At 48.1% G+C, this 15,830-nt stretch overlaps 1 protein-coding gene across 1 annotated transcript; it reads right to left on the bottom strand.

Moving 5' to 3' along the window:
- Nucleotides 1-9,723: 9,723 nt before the first annotated feature.
- CPXM1 (carboxypeptidase X, M14 family member 1) lies at nt 9,724-15,811 on the bottom strand. The gene is made up of 14 exons (XM_060077848.1): nt 15,640-15,811; nt 14,185-14,346; nt 13,888-13,997; nt 13,641-13,780; nt 13,445-13,535; nt 12,686-12,836; nt 12,513-12,601; nt 12,066-12,189; nt 11,782-11,978; nt 11,515-11,694; nt 11,133-11,430; nt 10,819-10,958; nt 10,064-10,166; nt 9,724-9,962 (listed from the first exon to the last, which is right to left on the bottom strand). Exons 1-14 carry the CDS (start codon nt 15,809-15,811, stop codon nt 9,724-9,726), a joined length of 2,196 nt encoding a protein of 731 aa, XP_059933831.1.
- Between the last annotated feature and the right edge of the window lie 19 nt (nt 15,812-15,830).

Raw genomic sequence — 15,830 nt, forward strand, 5'->3', positions numbered from 1 at the left:
AGTAGCCCCCACTCGCCACAACTAGAGGAAGCCCGCAAGCAGCAGCGAAGACCCAACACAGCCAAAAAATAAATAAATAGAATAAATTTAAAAGAAAGAAATGTACTTATAATAAAAAAAAGTGTTCCTTAAAAAAACATATATATATATATATATATATATATATATATATATATATATTAGCAATGAACAACTGGAACATGACATTTTTGAAAATAGTAACTGTATTTTTTTGATAGGGCTGCCACAGATCAGGTAGCTAAGAGGACAGAAATTTATTTTCTCACAGTTGTAGCTATGAAGTCCAAGATCAAGGTGTTTCAAGATTTCATTTCTCCTGCCCCATCTCTCCTTGTTTCATTGATGGATGTCTTTCACTGTGTCCTCACATGGCCTTTTCTCTGGGCATACATGTCCCCGGTATCACTCCCTCTTTCTATAAGAACACAAGTCACATTGGATTAGGGCCCACCCATCTGACTTCATTTAACCTCAATTACCTTTTTAAAGTCTCTATCTCCAAATATAGCAACATTCTGAGGTGTGTGTGAGAGCAGACTTCAACATATGAATTTGAGGGGGACAGAATTCAGTCCATACAGTACCATTTACAATAGCTCCAAAAAAATGAAATACTTGAATATATCTAACAAAACATATACAGGACCTGTATGCTAGAAATTACAAAATGCTAATGAAAGCAATCAAAGAAGAATTAATAAAAGGAAAAACAGACCATATTTATAGATAGGAAGACATAGTATATTTAAGATATATATTCTCCCCCAAATTGAACAATAAATTTAATGTAATTCGAATTAAAATTCCAGCAGGACTCTTTGTAGATAGAGACAAGCTAAGTCTAAAATGTATATAGGGACTTCCCTCCTGGTCCAGTGGGTAAGGCTCCACGCTCCCAATGAAGCGGGCCCAGGTTCCATCCCTGGTCAGGGAACTAGATCCCACATGCTGCAAATAAGATCCAGCGCAGCCTAAATAAATAAATAAACATTTAAAAAATTTAAAAATAAAATGTATATAGAAAGGTAAAGAAACTAGAATAGCCAAAACAATTTTGAAAAAGAAAAACAGGGCTTCCCTGGGGGCGCAGTGGTTGGGAATCCGCCTGCCAATGCAGGGGATGTGGGCTCGAGCCCTGGTCCGGGAGGATCCCACATGCCGCGGAGCAACTAGGCCCATGCGCCACAACTACTGAGCCTGCACTCTAGAGACCGCGAGCCACAGCTACTGAGCCCGCATGCGACAACTACTGAAGCCCGCGCGCCTAGAGCCCATGCTCCACAACAGGAGAAGCCACCACAGTGAGAAGCCCGTGCACCGCAAGGAAGAGTGGCCCCTGCTCACCGCAACTAGAGAAAGCCCATGTGCAGCAACAAAGACCCAACACAGCCAAAAATAAATAAATAAATAAATAAATTTTTAAAAATAAATTAAAAAAAGAAGAAAAACAAAACAAAGATGTAGGATTCACATTAACCAATTTTTTGTAGGTTTTTATTTTAACATCTATTTTTTTTTTTAATCTTTTGGCCACACCACACGGCATGTGGAATCTTAGTTCCCCGACCAGGGATTGAACCCACGCCCCCTGCACTGGGGGCGTGGAGTCTTAACCACTGGACCACCAGGGAAGTCTCTGTAGGGTTTTTTAAATTTAGTTTTAAAATTGTGGTAAAATTTAGCATTGTAATCATTTTTAAGTGTACAATCAGTGACATCAAATACATTCACAATGTTGTAATGCTGGAAGTACAATCTATTTCTAGACCTTTTTCATCATCCCAAACAGAAACATGTACCCATTAAGTTATAACTCCCCATTCCCCTTACCCCCAATCCTTAGTAATCTCTACTCTTTTTTTTTCTTTAAAATTTCTTTAACTTTTATACAATTTTTAAAGGTTACTTTGCATTTACAGTTATTACAAAATATTGGCCGATTTCCCCATGTTGTACAGTACACCCTTGAGCCTATCTTACACCCAATGGTTTGTACCTCTCACTCGCCAACCTCTATAATGCCCCTCCCCCTCCCAATGGTAACCACTAGTTTGTTCTCTGTATCTCTGAGTCCGCTTCTTTTATGCCATCTTCACTAGTTTGTTATATTTTTAGATTCCACATATAAGTGATATCATACAGTATTTATCTTTCTCTGACTTATTTCACTTAGCATAATGCCCTCCAAGTCCAACTATGTTGCTGCAAATGGCAAAATTTTGTTCTTTTTTATGGCTGAGTAGTATTCCATTGTATATATACATACCACACCTTTATCCATTCACTTAATTTGGTTTCGTGTCTTGGCAAATGTAAATGATGCTGCTATGAACATTGGGGTGCATGTGTCTTTTCAAATTAGTGTTTTTATTTTTTTCAGATGTATACTCAAGAGTGGAAATGCTGGGTCATATGGTAGTTCTATTTTCAGTTTTTTGAGAAACCTCTATAATGTTTTCCACAGTGGCTGCACCAACTTACATTCCCACCAGCAATGTACAAGGGTTCCCTTTTCTCCACATCCTCATCAACATTAGCTATTTATGTTCTTTTTTATGATAGCCATTCTGACAGGCGTGAGGTGATATCTCATTGTGGTTTTGATTTGTATTTCCCTGATGATTAGCAATGGTGAGCATCTTTTCATGTGCCTGTTGGCCATCTGCATTTCCTCTTTGGAAAAATGTCTATTCAGTTCTTCTGCCCATTTTTTAATAGGGTGGTTTGTTTTTTTTGATATTGAGTTGTATGAAGTAACCTCTATTCTACTTTCTGTCTCTATGAATTTGACTATTCCAATACCTCATATAAGAATTATATGGAAACATATAATATTTGTCCTTTTGTGTCTGGCTTATTTCACTTAACATAATGTTTTTTTGCTAACAAGTTTTATCTTTAATGGCACATATCAGAATTTCATTCCTTTTCATGGCTGAGTAATATTCTATTGTGTGTATACTACATTTTGTTTAGTCATTCATTTTTTGATGGACACTTGGATTTTGTCTACCTTTTGGCTATTGTGAATAATGCTGCTCTGAACATTGGTGTACACATATCTGTTTGAGTTCCTGCTTTAAATTATTTTTGGATATATACCTAGAAGTGGAATTACTGGGTCATTTGGCAATTCTGGTTTTTTTTTTTTTTTTTTTTTTTTCTTTTTGCGGTATGCGGGCCTCTCACTGTTGTGGCCTCTCCCGTTGCGGAGCACAGGCTCCGGATGCGCAGGCCCAGCGGCCATGGCTCACGGGCCCAGCCGCTCCGCGGCATGTGGGATCCTCCCAGACCGGGGCACGAACCCGTATCCCCTGCATCGGCAGGCGGACTCTCAACCACTGTGCCACCAGGGAGGCCCCGCAATTCTGGTTTTTTAAAAAAATATTTTATTCCTTTATTAAAATAAATTTATTTATTTTATTTATTTATTTTTGGCTGTGTTGGGTTTTCGTTGTTGTGCGCGGGCTTTTCTCTAGGTGTGGAGAGCGGGGACTACTCTTCATTGCTGTGCACAGTCTTCTCATTGCAGTGGCTTCTCTTGCTGTGGAGCACAGGCTCTAGGCGTGCAGGCTTCAGTAGTTGTGGCTCGTGGGCTCCAGAGCACAGGCTCAGTAGTTGTGGCCCACGGGCTTAGTTGCTCCACAGCATGTGGTATCTTCCCGGACCAGGGCTTGAACCCGTGTCCCCTGCATTGGCAGGCAGATTCTAAACCACTGCACCACCAGGGAAGCCCTATGTTTAACTTTTTGAGGAACCACTAAACTCTTTTCCACAACAGCTGTAATATTTTACATTCCCACTAGCAATACACAAGTGTTCCAATTTCTCCACATCATTGCCAAAAGTTGTTATTTTCCATTTTATTGCTAATAGCCATCTTAATGTGTGTGAAGTGCTATCTTATTGTGGTTTTGATTTTCGTTTCCCTAATGACTAATGATGCTGAGCATCTTTTCAAGTACTTATTGGCCATTTGTATATCTTCTTTGAAGAAATGTATTCAAGTCGTTTGCCCATTTTTGAATTAGTTTGTTTTGTTGTTGAGTTGTAGGGGTTCTTTATGTATTCTGGATATTTAAACTTCTGTAAATATTTTCTCCCATTCTGTGTGTTATATTTTCAGTCTTTTGCAGTGCTCTTTGATGCACACAAGTTTTTAACTTTTTTTTTTTTTTTCAGTACGCGGGCCTCTCACTGTTGTGGCCTCTCCCGTTGCGGAGCACAGGCTCCAGACGCGCAGGCTCAGCGGCCACGGCTCACGGGCCCAGCCGCTCCACAGCATGCGGGATCTTCCCGGACCGGGGCACGAACCCATGTTCCCTGCATCGGCAGGCGGACTCTCAACCACTGCGCCACCAGGGAAGCCCCAAGTTTTTAACTTTTATGAAGTCTAATTTATCTACTTTTTTCTCTTGTTGCCTGTGCTTTTGATGTCATATCCAAGAAATCATTGACAAACCGAATGTCATGAAGATTTCCCCCTTTTCTTCTAGGAGTTTTATAGTTTTAACTCTTAAGTTTAGATTTTTGATACATTTTGAGTTAATTTTTGTATATGACATAAGGTAAGAGTCCAACTTCATTCTTTTGCATGTGCATACTACCCAATTGTCAAGTGTATCATAAAACTACAGTAGTCAAGACAGTGTGGTATTGGTGAAGGAATAGATGCATACCAATGCAATGGACTAAAAATTCCAGAAGTAGACCCATATCAATACGGTCAACAGATTTTTAACAAAGGTATAAAAGTATTTCAATGGAGAAAGAAGAGTCTTTTCACCAAAAGGTGCTGTAAAAAAACTGGACCTCCATATGCAAAAAACAAACAAACAGGGACTTCCCTGGTGGCGCAGTAGTTAAGAATCTGCCTGCCAGTGCAGGGAACATGGGTTCAATCCCTGGTCTGGGAAGATTCCACATGCCTCAGAACAACTAAGCCCATGCGCCACGACTACTGAGCCTGCTCTCTAGAGCCCTCGAGTCACAACTACTGAAGACTGCACACTCTAGGGCCCGTGTGCCACAACTACTGAGCCCGTGTGCTGGAACCACTGAAGCCCATGCACTGCAATGAAGACCCAACACAGCCAAAAATTTAAAAAGATAAAAAACAAACAAAAACAAAAAACACCTCAATTTACATCTCACATATATAAAAATTAACTCAAAGGGATCATAAACGTAAATGTAATATGTAAAACTATAAAACTCTCAGAAGAAAATATAGGAAAAATATCTTCATGATTTTTGGTAGTCAAAGAATTCTCAGATAGCACACAAAAGTACCACCTATAAAAGAAAAAATTGATAAACTAAACTTTTTAAAATTTAAAACTTCTCTGCAAAGAACACTAGCAAGAGAATTAAAAGATAAGCAAGAGATTGGAGAAAATATTCGCAAGTCACTTATCAGACAAAGGACTTATATCCAACTCTCAAAACTCAAAAATAAGAAAACAACCCAAATTTTTAAATGGACAAAAGATCTCTTTTTTGTCCCTTGTACATGATGAGTCGCTTCTCTCTTGCCACTTTCAAGATTCTCTCTTTGTCTTTGGTTTTTGACAGTTTGATAATATGTCTAGATGTAGAGCTTTTTAGGTTAATCCTGCTGAGAATTCACTGAGCTAAAACAAAGATGTAAGAACAGAAATATGATCAGTGGTTGCCTAGGGTTGGGATGGGAGGAGAGTCTGAATACAAGAGATGGCACAAGTGAATTCTTTTTATTTTTTTTGCGGTACGCGGGCCTCTCACTGTTGTGGCCTCTCCCGGTGCAGAGCACAGGCTCCGGATGCGCAGGCTCAGCGGCCATGGCTCACGGGCCCAGCCGCCCCACGGCGTGTGGGACCTTCCCGGACCGTGGCACGAACCCGTGTCCCCTGCATCGGCAGGCGGACTCTCAACCACTGCACCACCAGGGAAGCCCACAAGTGAATTCTTTATGTCTGTGTCTATGGTGGTGGTTACAAGAATCTTTGTGCATGACTCATTGAAATGTACATCCAAAAAGTCAATTTTATTATATGCAAATTTTTAATAAATGAAAATGGATACTTTTTTTAAGTACATAAAATGTTCACACAAAGTTTAACATATAGTTTTAAGTGAACACCAAAGGATTCTCATCAGGTAAAGAAAAAAAATGTTACTAGCATTTCAGAAGCCTCCCCACCCCCTGCCATGTTCTCCTCCTTGACTGTTGCTCCATTGATCCTCCCAGAATCAATCACTATCCTAACTTTTGTCATAATCATATCCTTGCTTTTATTATTTTATGCAATCCATAAACAATATAATTTTCCTTTTGTGCTTTGCTTATTTCACTCAAAATTGTTTTTGTGAGTCATCCATGTTGTGTATAGTGGTTGTTTGTTTTCATCCTGTATAAAATTCCATTGTATAAATGTACCATATTTTACTCTCCAGTCTACTCTTGATGGATTTTGGGGTTGATTCCAATTTGAGTCTATTGTAAGTAAAGCTGCTATATGCATTCATGTATCTTTTTGTACATGTGCCAGAGTTTCCCTATAGTATATATTGTATACCCAGGAATAGGGGCATGTGTGCCTTCAGTTTTACTAGATTACACTGAGTGTTCTTCATCTTGTCATATATGTCAAGCATAATGCAAAGACAAACACCTCTAATGACACATGGTACAGACACAAATAAGGGTTTATTGGAGGGAACTTCTCGGCAAAGAGCTGGGATCATGCATATAATGCCTCAAAGTCTCATTATCCAAAAGATGGCTTGCTAGGCCAGGAAGGGCTGATCTCGCTGTTAAAAGAGCAGGAGAGGGGCCCCATTTTCATGCCACTTTGCATATTTATGAAGAAAGTAGAAGGAACCTTGGAATCCCTTGACAACTATGTAACAGAGGGAGTTTTCTGGCCAGGGAAATGTCTTACTAGAAATGGGCGAAATCCAGAGCTTGAGTTCACATGTCATTTCAGTTATGCTGAACTAGCTGTTCCTAGGGTACCTAAGAGAGAAGGGAAAGATTCACTGGAAACTTCCAGCAGACAAGGCTGGCTGTGTTCAGTTATATCATTATATAATGTCCCTTTCTGTCTCTGGTAATTTTCTTTGCCCTGAAGTCAACCTTATCTGATATTAAGATAGCCACTCCTGCTTTCCTTTAATTAATGTTTGCATGATACATCTTTTTTTATCCTTTTACTTTCAAGGTGCCTGTATCTTTACACTTGGAGTTTGTTGTAATTACAGTTGAGTCATGTCTTCTAATTTACTGTGCCAATAAGCTGTGCACTTATGTGTACTTTTAATTATATATATTAAACTTCGATGAATAAATTTTTTTTTTTTTTTGGAAAAAGTTATGCTGTATAAGAAGCATTGGAGGTGGGGAGAAAAGGAGCAGGGAGATAGGAGATGGGGTACTAAATCCCTCATGGTGATCTGAGATTGAAAATGAGAGACAGGCAGAGACAGAGACAATACAACAACCCAGCACTAGGCAAAGCTTACATAATAGGCTACATGGATGTCTTTGTGCCATAGTTTGCCTGTTAGTATTTGCCACATTCCTGCCCTTGCAAGCTCTCTGTTGAATTGCAGGGGGCTTAAGGTGCCTGGAAACTACATTTTGTGGACTTCTTTGCAAACTAGGTTACAGTTAGATTTTGCCAGTGGACTTCATAGGTTGGAGATTAGAAAGTGGAAGGAAGGGAGAAATCTTTCTGACTCCAGCCACAGCAGGCGACCACAAGTGATCACAGCTGGCTACTGGTGGCCACAGGTGATTGTGGGCTCCAGCACCAGCACCAACATCAGGCTTATAAACACCAGACCAGGATTTCCCTCGCTGCGCAGTGGTTAAGAATCCACCTGCCAATGCAGGGCACACGGGTTTGAGCCCTGGTCCAGGAAGATCCCGCATGCCGTGGAGCAACTAAGCCTGCGCGCCACAACTACTGAAGCCTGCACACCTAGAGCCTGTGCTCCACAACAAGAGAAGCCACCGCACTGAGAAGCCCGTGCACCTCAAGAGTAGCCCCCACTCGCCACAACTAGAGAAAGCTCGCGCACAGCAACAAAGACCCAACACAGCCAAAAAATACTAACAAAAAGCCCAAACCAAGGGTGTTATTAGCTTCCTGATTTCTAAGTAAAACTCCCTTCTCCCTTTTTCTCATCCAGCTCTTCCAACATCTTTTTTTTTTTTTTAAGACTGCATTTCCTTGCTTTATTTGCATATACAGACTGGATTTTTTTTTTTTTTTTTTTTTTTTTTTTTTTTTTTTTTTGCGGTACGCAGGCCTCTCACTGTTGTGGCCTCTCCCATTGCGGAGCACAGGCTCCGGATGCGCAGGCTCAGCTGCCATGGCTCACGGGCCCAGCTGCTCCGCAGCATGTAGGATCTTCCTGGACCGGGGCACGAACCCGTGTCCCCCTGCATCGGCAGGCAGACTCTCAACCACTGCACCACCAGGGAAGCCCTGGACTTTTTTTAAGTTTCCCTAAAGGAATGTGTCTTGCTTATTACTGACATTTGGTATGTTTCATTCATTGGAATATTTCTTTTTTAAAAAATTTATTTTTGGCTGTGTTGGGTCTTCGTTGTTGCATGCGGGCTTTCTCTAGTTGTGTCCTCGGGCTTCTCATTGTGGTGGCTTCTCTTGTTGTGGAGCACGGGCTCCAGGAGTGCAGGCTTCAGTAGTTGTGATGCATGGGCTCAGTAGCTGTGGCTTGCGGGCCCTAGAGCGCAGGCTCAGTAGTTGTAGCGCCCGGGCCTAGCTGCTCTGCAGCATGTGGGATCTTCCCGGACCAGGGCTCAAACCCGTGTCCCTTGCATTGACAGGTGGATTCTCAACTGCTCTACCACCAGGGAAGCCCTCTTCCAACACCTTTATACCCAATGTCCAGCATTAAATTCCCCTCTTCTTGAAATACCTAGAGTGGGTTATTTTCCTGGCAAGATACTGACCGACACATAACTTCCCCTTCAGTCTGAAAGAAACGAGTCGAATGCCGTCATTTACCAACACTCTCCAAAATGGCTGGTGAAGCAAACCCAAATGCTCTCAGCTGTTCCATCTCTGGTTTTCTCCTTGGAGCTGTCCCTGTCCATGCCCCGACACCATACCCCCCTCCCACCTAAACTTCGAGAATCGTCACCTCTATTGCACCCTGACTGACCCACAGCACTGTATTTCACTCCCATGTGTACACCTCCCTGGTCTCTGCTCCCACAGCATCCAGCCTCCACCTTGGCACACTTGTCCCCTCTCTTGACTGGGAGCCTCAGGAGGTTGATGGGCACTGTTTACCCTTGACTCCTTGCATGCTTGGCACTGAGCAGGTGCTTACAGAATGTTTCACAGCACCAAGTGGTGTCTGCCACAGAAGTTGATGGATTGAAGAGTTGCTCTGCCAAGCCCTGGTTCAGGAAGAACACAGGTGGGATCCTCTTCCCACACTATTTTTCCAGAAGTCAACTGATGAGTATGCAAGTGTGTGCAGAATAGGATCGGGGAAGCTGAGGCCTGGCCCAGGTGGAGGACCTGGGACAGAGACCACAGGAAGATTGGCTTAGGTGTCAAATAGCTTTAATGAGCCTGAGCATCTTTCCCCCTTTGTCCCTCCCTCCCAACTCTCCGTGCCCCCTCCTTCAGTTCTGAACAGGTCCAGCCTGCCCAAGGCTCTGGGGCTCTTCAGCTAGAGGTGTTAATTCTGTCCCCTCAGCCGCTCTAGCCGCCTCCGAAGGTCCGGGGGCACCTTGGCCCCAGCTGCCAGCAGCTCTCGAAGTCTCTGTTTGGGAGTCTTGGTGAGGTGGAAATTGCAGGGCACAGGGCCCTCTTCAAAGGTGACCCGGCAGTTCCGAGTCGCTGCGTGGTAGCCCTCAGCACTGGCAGTCACCACATAGTCCCCTGGGGTCAGCAGGCGCCAATAATCCCCGCCCCATGCTGGGAGGAGTGAAAAGCAAGATCAGGGTCCGGTGGTCCTCAGCTTCTGACCCGGCTAAAGCCTCCCACACCTCCCCCCATCCCCTCCCCCACACACCCACCCGTTGTTACATCATGGTTAATCCCATCCACGGCAATGACAGCATCAGCAATCCCAATCTCCGTGTCCTTGTCCTTCACAACTCCGGCAATGCCCATACGCACCTGTGTGGCAAAAGGTTATCAAAACCCCTTTCCTTCTGTGTGAAAATGTGGCCTTCAGTTCATTTTCTGGCTCTGTTCCCCACAAATTTGATAGAGGTGGTGCATCTACTCTGTTCCTACGTGACAATCCTCTGGTGAAAATATCTCCTGATTGACAAACTGCATCTGGATTGGGAGAACTATAAATGCCTGGCAGGAGGGCACATCTATGGGCTTTCCCGAGTTGAGTGACTCTTGTTATTGGTCTTATGTTTTAGAACTCTTGGAAACTATACTTTCGGAGTCACTCCAAGGTACATGAGGTCTGTGAAAAGTGAAGTGTCTATGCCAGGGCATTTCCTGCATTTGCAAAATCGGACTCTTTTCTGAGAACAGCTCTGGGTCAGCTCTATGGACAACTGCCTGGACTGCTGTCAGGTCTATTCCCACCCGCTAACAATGTCTTACACCACCCCGCTGGCAAACTGTGATTCCTGTCCTGTATCCCTCCAAGTCAATATGATGCTGAGTGAGTGTGACCCATGGCACCTGTGAGTCAGAATGCTCAGCCTGACCTTAGGCTCAGCTCCTATTGGGAGCTGCATCAACATGGAGAAGAGACCAGTCAGGAGTGACTCGGGCAGGCTGGGCACAGAGGGGATTCAGGTCCGACCTGTTCCAGGTAGGTGAGAAGGGCATCTTTGTTGTTCTCCCACTCCTGGGGCAGCTCGTTCTCGTGAGGGAACTTGTCACAGGACAGCTCCACAGTGACCTCAAAGCAGTTGGTGTGTAGGTAGCTGAAGTCATTCATGCCTAGGGGTACCGCAGACACTGGAGCCTAAAGGGGCGGGATGGGAGCCCTGCCCTCCTGGTGCCCTCCTCTGGGAGACACTTCCTGGTGACAGTTGACACCACTGGTTATGTGAGAGCAGACTGTCTTATTGGGCAGTTATGGGGACGGAGCTAACCCCACCCTTGGGCACATACTTCCAGGAACTGTGTGCCAGTCAGCTCCGTTGATGATGTTGCCATACAAAGAGAAGTCCTGGTAGTGGCAGGGTCGGCGATCTGGGTCCTGCATTGCCCAATTAGTGCCAGCATAGACAGTGCTGAGCCAGCGAAACACTGCCTCATCTGGGGTGGGCGTGAGTTCACGGGCAGCCCACGGAGTCCGAGTCATGTCGAAGGGGTAGGACACCACGAGCTCACCCCCGTGGAGGTTGGCACTTAGCACAAAAGGGATCCGCTCCATCCACTTGATCACTGCCCGCGTTTCAGGAGCCACCTGGACAAGGGCAGGTCAGGGGGGTGGGAGACAGAGACAAAGGCCCCTAGGGTGGCCCTCCACCACTGCCCCCAGAATACTCACAGTGGCATTGGGCAGGGTGTAGTAAGTAGGCAGTGGCAGGTGATGGTTGGGGACAGTGTCAGGCACCAGCCCATCATCCTCTGCTTCCCACAGTGGTGTGTTGAGGTCAGCAAAATTATGGTTAAGGTCAATGCCCTGATGGTTCCAGCGGCCCTCTGCCCAGCCCACCAGCTCCGAGCCCTGCCAGGGAAGAGGTTTGTTCAAGCCAAGCAGGCTCCGGGCACCACGACAGAAGGAGCAGGCTGGCCCTCGGGCCAAGTGGCCTACCCGGTGGAAGGCAGTCTCATAGCCGTCAGGGTTCATGGAGGGCAGCAGGTGAATGCGCGTCTCGGTGAGCAGCCGGGTCACCCGCGGGTCCCCTCTCAGGAACTCACGGCACAGGAACTGCATTAGGAGCAGGAGCAACTCCCGCCCCAGGGCCTCATTCCCATGCATGCCGGCCACGTAGCGCACCTCAGGCTCTCCTGGGAGCACACAGGTGCTTGCAACTGGCTCGTGCCCCTGCCCCTCCCCGCCGCTGTGCCCACCTCTCCCACCCCACCTGCCAGTACCCAGCTCATGCTCCCCAGGCTGGTCCGACATTTCCATCACATACAGCTTCAGGCCCTGGTGGCTCCTCCCGATGCTGTAGACGCGGGTGATGTTGGGGCATTGCTCGTTCACCTGCTTCATCAGCTGGGGAGCGGAGTGCACCTCCCATGGTGCAGGGCATGGGAGGATCAGACCCAGGGGTCAGACACATGTGGCCACGGAAGGACTTCAAAAGCTTGTGGTGGCCCATACAGATGGGGACACCACGGCACAGTATAGGAGTGGGCAGCAGACCAGAAGGAAGGGTCAGAATAAGGGAGGTGCCATAACAAGGGAAATTGGGGCAGTTTAGGGGTCAACAGGAGGGTGAGATGAGGGAGGACATGAGGGCAATCACAGCCAGTTATGCCCTGGTAGGCGGGGGACCTGAGATGGGCAGAAACTCCCTCCTGGGTCATAGGGGTTACCTTCCTCATGGCTTTATAATCATGATGCCGGAAGTCCAGTGTGTCGGAGGATCCCAGCACAGGGACCTCAGGGAATAGACCATTAGGATCTGGTAGAGGATGAGTTCCCAATAACGGGGGAGTTCCCAGTGGAGGGTGCGCCCCGCCCATCCAACCCTTGTCTTACAGCCCACCTGAGACCGGGCAGGCCAGGATCTCTGCCCGGAGACAGGATGCACCTCCCTGGAGCCAGCTCTGGGGCAGCACGCGAATGAAACGGGCCACCTGCGGCTCAGGCAGGAGGTTCAACACTGGTGTCTCTGGGTCCGAATTGGCAGGAAATACCTGGGGGCATCAAGTCCTTTGTAAGGGTGGCTTGAACCCCAGCAGCCTGGCAGAAGGCCCAGGGGAGGAGCTCAGGCCGCTGAGCTCACTAAAAAATCCACCCCTGTAGGCTCAGCTGGAGACTTGCCCACTGTGTCAAACACAGACCGCTGCCCACAGCCTTTGCCAGCAGGCAGCCCTAGGCGGCCACGCTTTCCATTTTGGTCACAGCTCATTAGACCAATATGGCCATGTGACTCAAGAGCAGCCAATCCTGGAGCTGGCTAGGACCCCACACTGTAGCCTGGGGTAAAAAGGGGTCATTGAGATGGGGAAGCCAGAGGTATGAGGAGGTGAGAAGTGATGCAAGGACCAGGGGCCCATCACCAGAAAGGGTGTTCCAGCAGGAGGCTGTGGCATGGAGAAAGTATTTGGGGAGGATACAGGCATGATCCAAGGCTGTCTGCTGGGTGCCACCCATCCTGACAACAACCCCCTTTCTCCTGGGATACCCAAGTGGACACCTGTTCCTTGTCCTCGGAGGAGCCCCAGCCCAGCCCAGCACCCTACAGTGGGCCAGGAGCCCAACTCCCAGCATAGAGGGCCCCAGCCACCATGGGACCTCTCACCGCGTCCATCCCACTGCTGCGATTCTTACTCCCCCACCAGGCAAGACTGTCATTGCTGAACTGGACCTTGTATGATGTGACCCAGTCATACCTGGCAGGAAAGATGGGTAGAGATCATGGGTGGCTCCCAGGACTCCCACCCCAGTCCTCCTGAGTCTGCCCATGACTTCCCTGGTCTGGAGATATCCTGCCTCACCTCCAGATGGAGTTCCTGCCCTGTGTGATAATGCCTGAGAAGCGGGTGGGGTGCCTAGCATCCACCTGAAGCCATGGCTCGGCATCCTGCTGCTCGGCACACCAGGCCCCATCATAAAGATCACCATCCTCCAGGCCTGACTGTGGGAACAGGACATAGTAATCAGAACCAGGTAGGCAGTATGGGGTAAGCCTTAACCGAAGGTGGAAGGGGCAAGTAAGGAGGTCCTAGGGGTTGCCTTGCTAACCTGGATGTTGAGCCGTCCTCGGTGTGGTCCAAGACCAAAGGACTGGCTGCTAGATGCATCGAGCTGGTTATCTGAAACTCGCAGGGACTCCAGGCCCAAAGGGGGACAGTCTGGGACAGGGACAAAGCAGTAAAATGGGACCAGAGAAAGAGTGGTCAGGGCACGTAGGAAGCTGAGCCTAAGCTTGCCAGTGTGTTGGACAGGCTCGGGGCATGTCTATGCCCAGGAGACCAAGAGCTACATTAGTTTGTGCCCCAGAGACTGCAAGTCTGGACAGGGCCCCTGGAACGGTGGTACCTGGTTCTTGCTTCTCGGGGAGGTCAAGGGTCCTTGCAGGGCTGGTGGTCACTGAAGCCCTGGCAGTCGCCGGGGGTCTGGGGGGAGTTAGCTTCTTTCGCTTCTTCATGATGATCTTTTTCTTCTTGATGACTCGAATCCGGACATGCTGTTCTGAGGTCCCTGGGGACCAAAGAGGCCGAGCACCAGGGAGGGAAAGGATGACACGAAACCCCAGATGGAGAGGTCTGCCAGCCCAAGAAATCCTGCAAGTCCACAACAGGCCCCACCACACATATCCAAGAACCTTGGCATGGACTTAAAGGCCCGCAGGCTGACCCCCAACCTACTTCTCCGGCCACTTCCTTGATTCCTTCTCCCCTCTGATGGCTTGGCCCTCACCAATAGAAAGCTACACTGCCACTAGGAACTATCTGCTTACTCCAAAGAGCTGAATTTGGTTCTTTAAGTCCTTCTTTGCCCGGCTGTCCCCTTCCCTGTCATCCACCACCTTTGATTTTATTGCCTAATTCCCATTCTTCCTTTGCATCTCAGCCCAGATACACTTCAAGGAGCCTTCCTTAGCTCCAGACTCGGTCTCATGCCCCAAAGCCTCTGTACCACCTCCATCATTATGTCTGCCGTCTGAGCTGAGATGTCCTGTCCTCAAATCCATGTCTTCCCGGGTGCTCAGGCTTTCCAGAGCTGGACCCCTGCCCTGCCTGCCCTTCAGTACAAAGCATTCATTGCACAGGGCAGGTGCCACTAGTTCCCCACCCAGCCTAGCTCCACAGATGCCCCTAGAACATGCTGTACATTTTTGTGTTAGGTGCCCAGTGCCTTTGCACAGACCGTTTCCTTCTTGGCTGCCCTCCTCTTCAGCTCTTCCTAATTCAGAGATACCTTCAGGACCAGTTCCACTTGCCTCTCCCAAGAAGCCCTCCTAGGCTGCCAATCCCCTTGCTTTCCTCCTCTCTTACTCCCGCATCTGAAAAGGTGGGAAGTCAGGCGGCCTTCCCCGTCCCTTCCCCAGGCAGCGCCGCGCTCCTCCTGGCAGAGCGCTCTTCCCTTCCTCGGTTCTTTCCTTCCAGCGCCTGCCCTCAAGCTCTTCCTCACAGTCTTGCTCTGCACCCTCCTCCTTTGTCTGCACCTCTTTCTCCCCTCCTCCTGGCTCTGGCCTCAGTTTCCTCATCTGTGAAAAGGGAAAGTCTGGGGCTGGAAGAGGCAGTATCCCACTGGCTCCTGTCCCAGGGCTGTTGAGTTGGTTTGGCAGGGAACTGGGGCTGCTGACTCAGCAGCCATTGTACTGGGCAGGGAGTGTGTGTGCGTGGGGAAGGGTCGCCACACAGGCGCTGGGCACGGAGTGTGGCGTGTGTGGGGTGTGTGTGCGCGTGCTGGGGAGGGGTCGCCACACGGGAGGCGGAGGAGTGGGACAACCGGCCCGCGGAAGAAGCGGGCCGTGGGTCGGGAGCTCACCGTTCTTGTTCCCTGCGGACAGCTCTGCCTGGCTGCTACGCGGGGCCGGGGTCGAGACCGGGGCCTCGGGGGTCGCGGGCGACGCCAGGCCCAGCACCGAGGCGCCGGACGCCCCCAGATTCACCCCGACGGCAGGCGCGAAAGTGGCCAAGGCGAGCAGGAGACCCCACATGGCGGGGTCCAAAGCGAGT

The sequence above is a fragment of the Mesoplodon densirostris genome, chromosome 16 (genome assembly GCF_025265405.1).
Source record: "Mesoplodon densirostris isolate mMesDen1 chromosome 16, mMesDen1 primary haplotype, whole genome shotgun sequence".
NCBI classification, from domain to species: domain Eukaryota; kingdom Metazoa; phylum Chordata; class Mammalia; order Artiodactyla; family Ziphiidae; genus Mesoplodon; species Mesoplodon densirostris.

Coding starts and splice junctions, on each gene's coding strand:
- CPXM1 (XM_060077848.1), bottom strand. CDS start 15,811: ATGTGGGGTCTCCTGCTCGCCTTGGCCACTTTCGCGCCTGCCGTCGGG. Junction 12,602..12,685: donor CCTGGCCTGCCCGGTCTCAG/GTGGGCTGTAAG, acceptor ATCCTCTACCAG/ATCCTAATGGTCTATTCCCT. Junction 10,167..10,818: donor TTCTCACCTACCTGGAACAG/GTCGGACCTGAA, acceptor TTTGCCACACAG/GTGCGTATGGGCATTGCCGG.